At 45.5% G+C, this 11,499-nt stretch overlaps 1 protein-coding gene across 1 annotated transcript; it reads left to right on the forward strand.

Moving 5' to 3' along the window:
- Positions 1-120: 120 nt before the first annotated feature.
- Positions 121-9,520, forward strand: polr2h (RNA polymerase II, I and III subunit H). The gene is made up of 5 exons (XM_055646230.1): positions 121-300; positions 1,930-2,013; positions 4,697-4,790; positions 8,004-8,087; positions 9,125-9,520. Exons 1-5 carry the CDS (start codon positions 228-230, stop codon positions 9,240-9,242), a joined length of 453 nt encoding a protein of 150 aa, XP_055502205.1. The 5' UTR covers positions 121-227; the 3' UTR covers positions 9,243-9,520.
- The last annotated feature ends 1,979 nt before the right edge of the window (positions 9,521-11,499 follow it).

Consider the following 11,499-nt stretch of genomic DNA (forward strand, 5'->3'; position numbering starts at 1 on the left):
AGATGGCTTCAGCATAATGCGTTGAATGGGGACGTTGGTGCCGTGACCTGATAAAAGATGGCGGCGGTAGCGGTCAAATGATCACAACCTGCTCGCCCGCCTGCTGCCCGGAGCGGCTCTGAAGTCAGCCAGTATCCCGGCGTGCCGTGAGCGGGCGGGCTGGCTGGCGGGAGGTTGTGTGTCTGTCTCCCCCCTTCACGGTCTCTGTCTACCCCCGGCTCATCACCATGGCCGGCATCCTGTTCGAAGACATCTTTGACGTGAAGGACATTGATCCGGAGGGGATAAAGTTTGACAGAGGTGTGTGGCAGAGGAGGGAGAGAGAAGAGGTGGAAGGGGAGAGGGGCTGAGGGAAAGGGAGATGGAGGAGGTGAGGGGAGAGAGCTGAGGAGAGAAGGAAGGGGAGAGGGGCAGGGAGGGACGAGGTGGGGAGAGAGGAGTGATGAGGGGGAGGAGGCAGATGAAGCGGGAGAGGGGAGGAAGGTGGTGAGGAGAGATGGAAGGGGGAGAGGAGAGGGGAGAATATTCAAGATTCAATTTAATTGTCACACGTACCAATTAAGGTACCGTGAAATTTGAGTTACCATACAGCCATACTAAATAAAAAGCAATAAATACACACAGCACATTAAACAAAAGGGGGAAGGGAAGGGGAGAGGAGGGAGGAGGAGGGTGGTGAGAGGGGAGGGAGGAAGGTGGTGAGAAGGGAGAGAGAGGTGGGGGAGTGGTGAGAAGAGGAGGGTGATGAAAGGGGCTGAGGGGGAGGTGGAGGTCGGCTCCACGTGGTGTGGGTGGCAGGTCCCTGGGTAACTTTTATTTTGCACTATGTTAGGGTTTTTTTTATAGAACCTTTTTGTTTATTATATTATCTATTGAGTGCTGTGTTTACAAACTTGTTAAGCTGTGACAAGTAAGATGTTGATTGTTCCATTTCAGTACATGTGACAATGAAACACGCTGGCCTCCCAGGACAACAATCTGCCTGCCAAGTAACCCCCTCCCTCGCCTGTGTTCACCTATTACCCCACACGCTCTGTCCCCCCCGTCCTCCCCTCTTTCCTCATTTCCCCCACAATCAGACTGACGTAGGGACCCGACCTGAAACATCACCTATCCATGTTTCCTGTAGGTGCTGCCTGACCCGCTGAGTTACTCCAGCACTCTGTGAAACGTCCCCTATCCATGTTCTCCACAGATGCTGCCTGACCGGCTGAGTTACTCCAGCACTCTTTGAAACGTCACCTCTCCTTGTTCCCTAGAGATGCTGCCTGACCCGCTGAGTTACTCCAGCACTCTGTGAAACGTCACCTATCCATGTTCTCCACAGATGCTTCCTGACACGCTGAGTTACTCCAGCACTCTGTGAAATGTCACCTATCCATGTTCTCCACAGATGCTGCCTGACCCGCTGAGTTACTCCAGCACTCTGTGAAACGTCACCTATCCATGCTCTCCACAGATGCTGCCTGACTATGGAGAGAAGACAGGGATGGGATACTGAGTTGGATGATCAGCCATGATCATATCGAATGGCGGTGCAGGCTCGAAGGGCCGAATGGCCTACTCCTGCACCTATTTTCTATGTTTTTATGATCCGCTGAGTTACTCCAGCACTTTCTGTCTATCTCAAGAAACTTTGTGTGTTTTCCCACCTTGTACCAGTGGTCTGTAAACTCTCTGCTTTCATGGAGACACAGAGCATGGAAACAGGCCCTTCAGCCCATCGACATCTATGCTTACCATCAACTACTCATTTCCATTCATACTACATTAATTTTTTTTTAAATAATCCCTGCATTCCCGTCAATTCTTACCAACCACCTACACACTTGGGACAATTTACAACAGACAATTAACTCACAAATCCACAAATTAAAGTGCTATTTTGACATTTTTGGTCTGATAATATGATTATTGTTGTCTTTACAGTTTCCCGTCTACATTGTGAGAGTGAATCCTTCAAAATGGACCTGATACTTGATGTAAACATTCAGATTTACCCTGTTGAACTCGGTAAGACACTAACTGCTATTTTTAACTTGGAAAACTAAAAGTCAAGTTAATCATAATTTTAATGGTAACTATGGGGTGACACGGTGGTGCAGTGGTAGAGTTGCTGCCTCACAGCGCCTGAGACATGGGTTCGATCTTGACTACGGGTGCTGTCTATACGGAGTTTGCACGTTCTCCCCGTGATCGCGTCGGTTTTCTCCAAGATCTTCGGTTTCCTCCCACACTCTAAAGACGTGCAGGTTTGTAGGTTAATTGACTTGGTATAAATGTAAAATTGTCCCTAGTGTGAGGGGATCGCTGGTCAGTGCGGACTCGGCAGGTTGAAGGGCCTGTTTCCATGCTGTATCTCTAAATGAAAAAAAATATGAGGCTACACTTGTGTGTGCCATCATTAGTTATACATCACGGAAACAGGCCCTTCAGCCCAACTTATCCATGTCGCCCAAGATACCCTAGCATCGCCAGTCCCATTCATCCATGTTTGTCCCATAACTCTCTAAAGCTGTCCCATTCATGTACCATCCAAATCAAAAGCACACTGGATAGCCACCAAGTGGTCACAGGAGTGGAAGGCAACCTCATCTCCATTACACAGCTACATCTCTTCACCAGATAAAAGCTGTCCAGGGTCTGAACTCCCCAGAGGAGCATGGGTGAAGCTCAACAGACTTGGTACTGGAGTTGGGCGTTTCAATGCCAGTGTGTGGAGATGGGGGCTCCGGCAGAGCCCAGCCTGTGAATGCGGAGCAGAACAACAGACAGCCAACCATGTCATCTCTGGGTGCCCGCTCTACCACCCACCAAATGGAGCTCAGGGCCTGGCAGACATTGATACAGAAACAATAACCTGGCTGCTCAACAACCGGCTTGAGATCTAACTATTCCTTTGGTTTCATTCGCAAGAAGACCATCCAAATGTAATTTTAATGTTGTTATAGTACCTGCCTCAAATACCTCCTCTGGTAGCTCATTCTGTATACCCACCCCTCCTCTGAGTGAAAAAAGTAGTCCCTCAGGTTCGTATTAAACCTTGCCCCTCTCACCTTAAACCAACATCCTCTTAGTTTTGATCCCCGTACCCTGGATAAAAGATTCTGTGCATGAACCTTCTCTATTTAACACCTGTAAGATCACCTCTCAACCCCATTTACACCAAGGAATAAAGTCCTAACCTGCCCAACCTCTTCGTATAGCTCGGGCCCTCCAATCCTGGCAACATCCTCGCAAATCCTCTCTGCACTCTTCCCAGTTGAATGACATCCTTCCTGTAGCAAGGTGACCAAAACAAACCAGAATACTCCAAATGTGGCCTCACCAAAACTGTAACATAACATCCTAACTGCTGTACTCATGAACGTTCTGTCCAAATGCTGAACTACTGCAGTTCAAAATAGTTTACTTAAAAATGCCATATGATTTTTATTTTAATTTATGCAATGAATTTAGCTGAATGGCGTTACGAGGATCAAAATGTAATTATTTTTGTTAGTGGGAATATAATAAAACCTTCCATATTTTACTCCATTGAATCTGGAATGGTTACTTAAATTGGATGAAAACTGCAGAGATGTCTGGTTTGCCCAAATTAAATTTCTTAGACATATCATAGTGTTCAAGATTGGTAAAATGTTAGTTCAATGCGGGGCGGCATGGTGGCGCAGCGGTAGAGTTGCTGCCTTATAGCTCTTGCAGCGCCAGAAACTAGGGTTCCATCCTGACTACGGGTGCTGTCTGTACGGAGTTTGTACGTTCTCCCCGTGACCTGCGTGGGTTTTCTCCGAGATGTTCGGTTTCCTCTCAAACTCCAAAGACGGACAGGTTTGTAGGTTTAAGAAGGAACTGTAGACGCTGAAAAATCGAAGGTAGACAAAAGTGCTGGAGAAACTCAGCGGGTGCGGCAGCATTTATGGAGCGAAGGAAATAGGCTGAAGAAGAGTTTCGGCCTGATACGTTGCCTATTTCCTTCGCTCCATAGATGCTGCCACACCTGCTGAGTTTCTCCAGCACTTTTGTCTACCTTCCAGGTTTGTTGTTTAATTGGCTTGGTAAATGTAAAAATTGTCTCTAGTGTGCGTAGGACAGTGTTAATGTACGTGGATCTCTGGTCAGTTCCGGACTAAATGGGCCAAACGTCCTGTTTCTGCGCAGTATCTTTAAACTAAATGTAAAACAGAAGTACATCCTAATTCTTCATAGATTTGGTGTGGGTTTGGAGAAGGGAATGTTGATGCAATTGATTTTCAGTAGATAAAATAATTGTAGATACTAGAAGAGGAAAATGTGTTGTGGGTTTATGATTTGTATATGGTTCTGGTTTGTACTGGGGAAGGGTGAAGTGAGGCTTAATTATATATTGAAGGTAGACACAAAATGCTGGAGTAACTCAGCGGGTGAAGCAGCATGTTTAAGAAGGAACTGTAGATGCGGGAAAACTTAAGGTAGACAAAAGTGCTGGAGAAACTCAGCGAGTGCGGCAGCATCTATGGAGCGAAGGAAATAAGCAACGTTTCGGGTAAAAATCCTTCTTCAGACGTCGCCCATTCCTTCTCTCTAGAGATGCTGTCTCACCTGCTGAGTTACTCCAGCACTTTTGTGTCCACCTTCGAATTAAACTAGCATCTGCAGTTCTTTCTTATACTTTAATTATATCTATTGCCTGTGTACTGAAAGCTTTTAATTCCAGGTGACAAATTCCGTCTGGTAATAGCAAGCACTCTGTATGAAGATGGAACTCCGGATGATGGCGAATACAACCCCACAGATGACCGGCCATCTCGGTACGTAGGCATGCTTTAACTAGGCAAAGTTGACAGCCTTTTCACAGCTTTCCTGTCCTATTTTACCTCTGTTTGAGTTTTATTCCTCATACTCGTAAATGATTTCTGTGCCTCAGAGGGCGGTGGAGGCCGGGTCTCTGGATACTTTCAAGAGAGAGCTAGATTGGGCTCTTGAAGATAGCGGAGTCAGGGGATATGGGGAGAAGGCAGGAACAGGGTACTGATTGTGGATGATCAGCCATTATCACATTGAATGGCGGTGCTGGCTTGAAGGGTCGAATGGCCTACTCCTGCACCTATTGTTTATGATTTAGCTTGTTAATGCGCAATTACATTACATAGATCATACGATCATAAGTGATAGGAGCAGAATTAGGCCATTCGGCCCATCAAGTCTACTCCGCCATTCAATCACGGCTGATCTGTCTCTCCCTCTTGACCGCATTCTCCTGCCTTCTCCCCATAACCTCTGACACCCGAACAAGGCACAAGGAACCCATAGAGGCACAAGGAGCTGCACATGTTGGAATCTTGTGAAAAAACACCAGGTACTGGAGGAACTCAATGGGTCAGGCAGCATTGGTGGAAGGAATGACAAGTATGAAGAAGGGTCCCAACCTGAAACGGCACCTGTCCATTCCCCGCACAGATACTGCCTGACCCGCTGAGTCCCTCTAGCATTTTGCGTTTTGAACCACATTACGTGGCCTAACACTGCCCCTTCATTACATAAGATAGACACAAACAGCTGGAGTAACTCGAGTGACGTTTCGGGTCGAGACCCTTCTTCGGATTATTTGAACAAACTCCTCGATGGCTTATTGCCCTTTATTTTTCTCTGATGCCAAGCTCGTTGCAACTGCTGCACAAGTCCTTTATCGCATCACCCCTCACACGCTGACCTCCACTTGTTCCTGGTGAGGCAACACCACAATTTAAAAATTGCACACAAGTTACGAAAGTATGGAGGTCAGCGATTATCTTTTCACCAAGGGTCACTGGACTTTGGAACAAGTTGTAGGTAAATGCAGGGGGGCAATTCCTTGCAGTCATTCAAATACATGTTGGCTACATTCCTAACTGGCAAAGATCACAGTATACAAAAGTTAGTATGCCATTACGCAATGTGCCTCTTTGGCGCCTGCAATGTATTTGATTACCTTGAGAGTGTTGCAGTGATTTGATAATTTTTTTACATTGTCTCATCTCAATTGGCTTGTTTTTCTATGGACCTCTTCCAAGAGTTTCTTATCATCTATAGTTACCGCATTGAAGTCACTGCAACTAAGTTTCAAAATTGACGACATTGTGCAGTGTTCTAGAGTCAAGTGAATTTATTGTCGTGTGTCCCTGATCGGACAATGAAATTCTTGCTTGCTGCAGCACAACACAATATGTAAACATAATACAGAACGGGAGATAAAAGTTCAGTGTGTCTATATACCATAGACCATATATACACACACACACAGCGGGTGAGGCAGCATCTATGGAGCGAAGGAAATAGGCGACGTTTCGGGTCGAAACCCTTCTTCAGACTGATGTGAGGGTGGGGGGGCGGGAAGAAGAAAGGAAGAGGAGGAGCCAGTGGGCTGAGCGAGAGCTGAGAAGGGGCAGCAAGGGCTACCGGAGATTGGAGAAGTCAATGTTCAGCCCACCGAGATGCAGACTGTCCCAAGCGGAATATGAAGTGCTGCTCCTCCAGTTTTCGGTGGTGCTCACTCTGGCCATGGAGGAGGCCCAGGACAGAAAGATCGGATTCGGAATGAGAGGGAGAGTTGAAGTGCTGAGCCACCGGGAGATCAGGTTGGCTATTGCGAACCGAGCAGAGGTGTTGGGCGAAGCGATCGCCAAGCCCACGCTTGGTCTCACCGATGTAGAGCAGCTGACACCTAGAGCAGCAGATGCAATATATCAGGTTGGAGGATGTGCAGGTGAACCTCTGCCGCACCTGGAAAGACCTACATTATTCAGCTACCAATGGAGGATGAGATTCTGGCAGCCAGATTTGTTGGAATATGGAATATGATGAGAGTCACGGTGTTGAATTGTCCTATTACGGTCTCGACGGCTTTAATGCAATCATTTACTTCCAAGAATAGTTACTATATGTCAGTCAACACGACACCACCACTCCCTCTTCTCCCCTCTCCCATCAGGCGAAAGGTATAAAAGTGTGAAAACACACACCTCCAGATTCAGGGACAGTTTCTTCCCAGCTGTTATCAAGCAACTGAATCATCCTACCACAACCAGACAGCACTGCTGAACTACTGTCTACCTCTTTGGTGACCCTCAGACCATCTTTGCTCGGACTTTGCTGACTTTAACTTGCACTAAATGTTATTCCCTTATCGTGTCTGAAGAAGGGTCACAATAGACAATAGGTGCCGGAGTAGGCCATTTGGCCCTTCAAGCCAGCACCGCCATTCACTATGATCATGGCTGATCATCCTCAATCAGTACCCCGTTCCTGCCTTCTCCCCATATCCCATGACTCCGCTATCTTTAAGAGCTCTATCTAGCTCTCTCTTGAAAGTATCCAGAGAACTGGCCTCCACCACCCTCTGAGGCAGAGAATTCCACAGACTCACAACTCTCTGTGTGAAAAACGTCTCGACCCGAAACGTCACCCATTCCTTCTCTCCAGACATGCTGCCTGGCTCGCAGAGTTACTCCAGCATTTTGTGTCGACCTTTGATTTAATCCAGCATCCGCAGTTCTTTCCTACACATTCCTTTATCATGTATCTATACATTGTAAATGGCTTGATTGTGATCATGTATTGAATTTTTTGGTGACTGGTTAGCACAAAAGCTTTTCACTGTACCTCGATACACGTGACAATAAACTAAACTGAAACAGGATTGTGGCTGGCTGTCCCTTTTCTAATTACTACTATACTGGATGACCATTGTAACCATGGATCCTAGTTTAAATACTTCTCATTCCATCCACGAATAAACCAGCCAATAACTTGGTTGTTTAACGCATTGTGTGAATTGATCTTAAGTAGTTTAGTCTTTGTCATTCAAAAATGATTTAAATACTTGGTTTCTTTATAAGAATGTAATGTGTCATCAGTGCGAGTGGTCTAATACTATTTTGCACAGACTAGCCTACATTTTATTGGATCCAGGAAAATGTAAGGAATTTATCTTTGTGCTGTTCTATATGTTGTCACTTTCCTTTTTTCTGTTTGTATATAAACAGGGCAGACCAATTTGAATACGTCATGTACGGAAAGGTTTATAGAATAGAAGGGGATGAGAGCTCAACGGAAGCGGCCACCAGATTGTGAGTAATCGAGTTAATAGTTAAATCAATATAATAGTTATTGAAAGCTTACATGTAATACATGCATTTATTTAATACAAGTGCTGTAAATGGGTTTCTTTCATTATTGTCTACCCAATGTATTTTAGTACCAGAACAGTAGACTTTCCAGAATCAAGAGTGTTTCATTGCCATATGTACTGGCAGCATCACCATGACATTCTTACTTGCTGCTGATTTACAGGCCCATTAATGCAAAAACACACACCAAAAAAATCATCAATAATACAATAAACTAACAATAAAATAATAAATTATAACTGATAATCAATAACCAAACCAGGGCGGGCGGGTGTGATACCGAGTGAGCCTGCGGGCCGCCAGCGAGGACGGCGAAAAGCAGCGGGGGGACCAGCCACAGATCGGCTGGCTTCCGCCAGCGTGACAGAGGCGGGCCGGGGGGGGAAGTGGAGAAGAGCCGGGCGGCAGCAGCCGTTATCGTCACCACGCGATGAGAAGGTGGCCAGCGGGAGGACAGAAAGGTCGGATTTGGAATGGGAGGGGCAGTTGAAGTGCTGAGCCACCGGGAGATCAGGTTGGTTATTGCGAACTGATCGGAGATGTTGGGCGAAGGCGATCGCCAAGCCTGCGCTTGGTCTCACCGATGTAGAGCACCTGACACCTAGAGCAGCGGATGCTATAGATGAGGTTGGAGGAGGTGCAGGTGGACCTCTGCCTCACCTGGAAAGACTGCTTGCGTCCTCAGATGTAGTTGACGGGGGAGGTAAAGCGACATGTGTAGCATTTCCTGTGGTTGCAAGGGAAAGTTCCAGGGGAGGGGGTGGTTTAGGTGGGAAGAGACGAATTGACCAGGGAGTTATGGAAGGCACGGTCTCTGCGGAGACCTAGTGACTGATTTACTGAGGAAAGCTGGTGCAGAGGGTAGCCAATTCAGGAGTCATGGACTCAGAATGACTTCCCTGAAAACTCCAGCCCAGAATTTTACGTATTGTGCTGAGATGTTACAGAAATGCTTAATAAATTGTAATCTCTTACAGGTCAGCCTACGTTTCATATGGAGGTCTACTCATGAGGCTACAAGGGGATGCAAACAACTTGCATGGGTTTGAGGTGGATTCCAGAGTGTATCTCCTCATGAAGAAACTTGCATTCTAAGATAGAAGGTCAAGAATCTTAAATTTGCTTAACATATCAATGAAATCAAATGTGCTTGTTGATATTAGTCAACAAATTATTTATCACAACAAATGTGTAAATGTCCTACATTTACAGTTCTCCTTGTTTCAAAGGAGATTATGTAGGGAAGTCAATCATCCGTGGCCTTGTTATTTCCAACCAGAACATTTTATGTGGCCACATCATTGAAAAGAAAGGATATAAAATGGTAGTCATTGAACAGTATCCAAATAAAAACGTTTTTTTTGTTTCAAGAATTACATAAAATAGTATTTACTGCTTTGAAATCTGGGTTAACTGATCATGAAGAAACAAGGAACTGCATATGCTGGTTTGGTGAAGAACAGTACCAACTTGAAACATCACCTATCCATGTTCTCCACAAATGCTGCCTGACCCGCTGAGTTACTCCAGCACTGTGAAACGTCACCTATCCATGTTCTCCACTGATGCTGCCTGACCCGCTGAGTTACTCCAGCACTCTGTGAAACGTCACCTGTCCATGTTCTCCACAGATGCTACCTGACCCGCCAAGTTACTCCTGCACTTTGTGTTTTTTTTTAACTGATCATGAAACTCTTTAATTAAAGTCCACTGTTACAAATTATTCTAAATGAGCACACGAGAACAAAAATGCTGGAGAATCTCAGCGGGCGAGGCAGCATCTATGGAGCGAAGGAAATGGGTGATGTTTCGGGTTGAGACTCCAAGGGTCTCGACCCGAAACATTTTTGCCTACCTTTGATTTTTCTGCATCTGTAGTTCCTTCTTTTACATGGCTGTTGTCTTGTTCAGTTGGAACATTTACATTTAGTACGGGCCTCGAGAAAGATATACTGCTGTAAATGTCTGTGTCGAACATGATGCCAAGGCCAACTCGTATCAGCCTGTACATAATCCACATCGTTCCATTCCTTGCATATTCACTTGCCTATGTAAAAGCCTCTTAAATGACTATTGTATCTGCCTCCACCACCACCCCTGACAACGAGTTCCAGGTGCCCTCCGTGTGAAAATACTGCCCTGCTTAGACTTAGACTTAGTTCTTCCCACATTGTTGAGTGCATTGGGCAGCAAGCTTTCGCCATTCTGTTTGGTTATGTGCAACGTCTTCCACCCTCGATAGGCTTGCGTCCCGGGCTTCCAAATCCTTCTGGAATCTTCGTCTCTATGTGAGTTTTGGTCGGCCTCTTTTCCTTCTTCTGTCAGGACTGCCCTGCACATCTCCTTTAAACTTTGCCCCTTTCGCCTTAAAGCAATGCCCTCTAGTCTTTGCTGTTTCTATCCTGGGGAAAAAAGTTTCTGACTGCCTAGCCTATCTATGACACTCAAAGTTTTAATTACTTTCATCAGGTCTCTCCTCAACCTCCAGTGCACCAGCGAAAACAAATAAGTCTTCCCAACCTTTCCCTGTAGCTCATACTCTCTAACCCTGGCATCCCAGAGTGTTTTACATCTAAATAAGTGCTTCTGAAATGTAGCCACTTCTGGAATGTGACTACAGCTGCCAATTTATTACTTATGAAATTAGAGTGAAATAGACAATAGGTGCAGGAGTAGGCCATTCGGCCCTTCGAGCCAGCACTGCCATTCAATGTGACCATAGCTGATCATCCACAATCAGTACCCCGTTCCTGCCTTCTCCCCATATCCCCTGACTCAGCTATCTTTAAGAGCCCTATCTAGCTCTCTCTTGAAAGTATCCAGAGAACTGGCCGCTGAGGCAGAGAATTCCACAGACTCACAACTCTGTTTGGAAAAGTGTTTCCTCGTCTCCGTTCTAAATGGCTTACCCCTTATTCTTAAACTTAAAAATAAAACTTGATGTTGGTCGGATTTAAAATATTAGCTATAATACTAATGAGTTAAAATATGAGGCTGCACTACCTTAAAAGATTGTGCAGTGAACTAATGGAGGTAAGAAATCAATTGCTGGAGGAACTCAGCGGGTCAAGCAGCACCTGTGGAGGCAAAGGGATAGTTGAAGTTTTAGGTCCAGACCCTCATCAGGACTAACAGATATGGTGTGCTGAGTCCATAAAACAGCATTTGGATATACACTCCAAAAGCATTTTATCTCATTCACCAGTTAATAGAAATCTGGAACATGCCAATTTAAAAATTGCAAAAATTAAATTGAAAAATAAGAATGTCACGGGATTTGTAACAAAATGGACAAAAATGGATTAGGGGCTCAGTACCTCCAAGTTGTAATTGAATGTGGAGCATATCTGTT

The sequence above is a fragment of the Leucoraja erinacea genome, chromosome 14 (genome assembly GCF_028641065.1).
Source record: "Leucoraja erinacea ecotype New England chromosome 14, Leri_hhj_1, whole genome shotgun sequence".
Lineage (NCBI taxonomy): Eukaryota > Metazoa > Chordata > Chondrichthyes > Rajiformes > Rajidae > Leucoraja > Leucoraja erinaceus.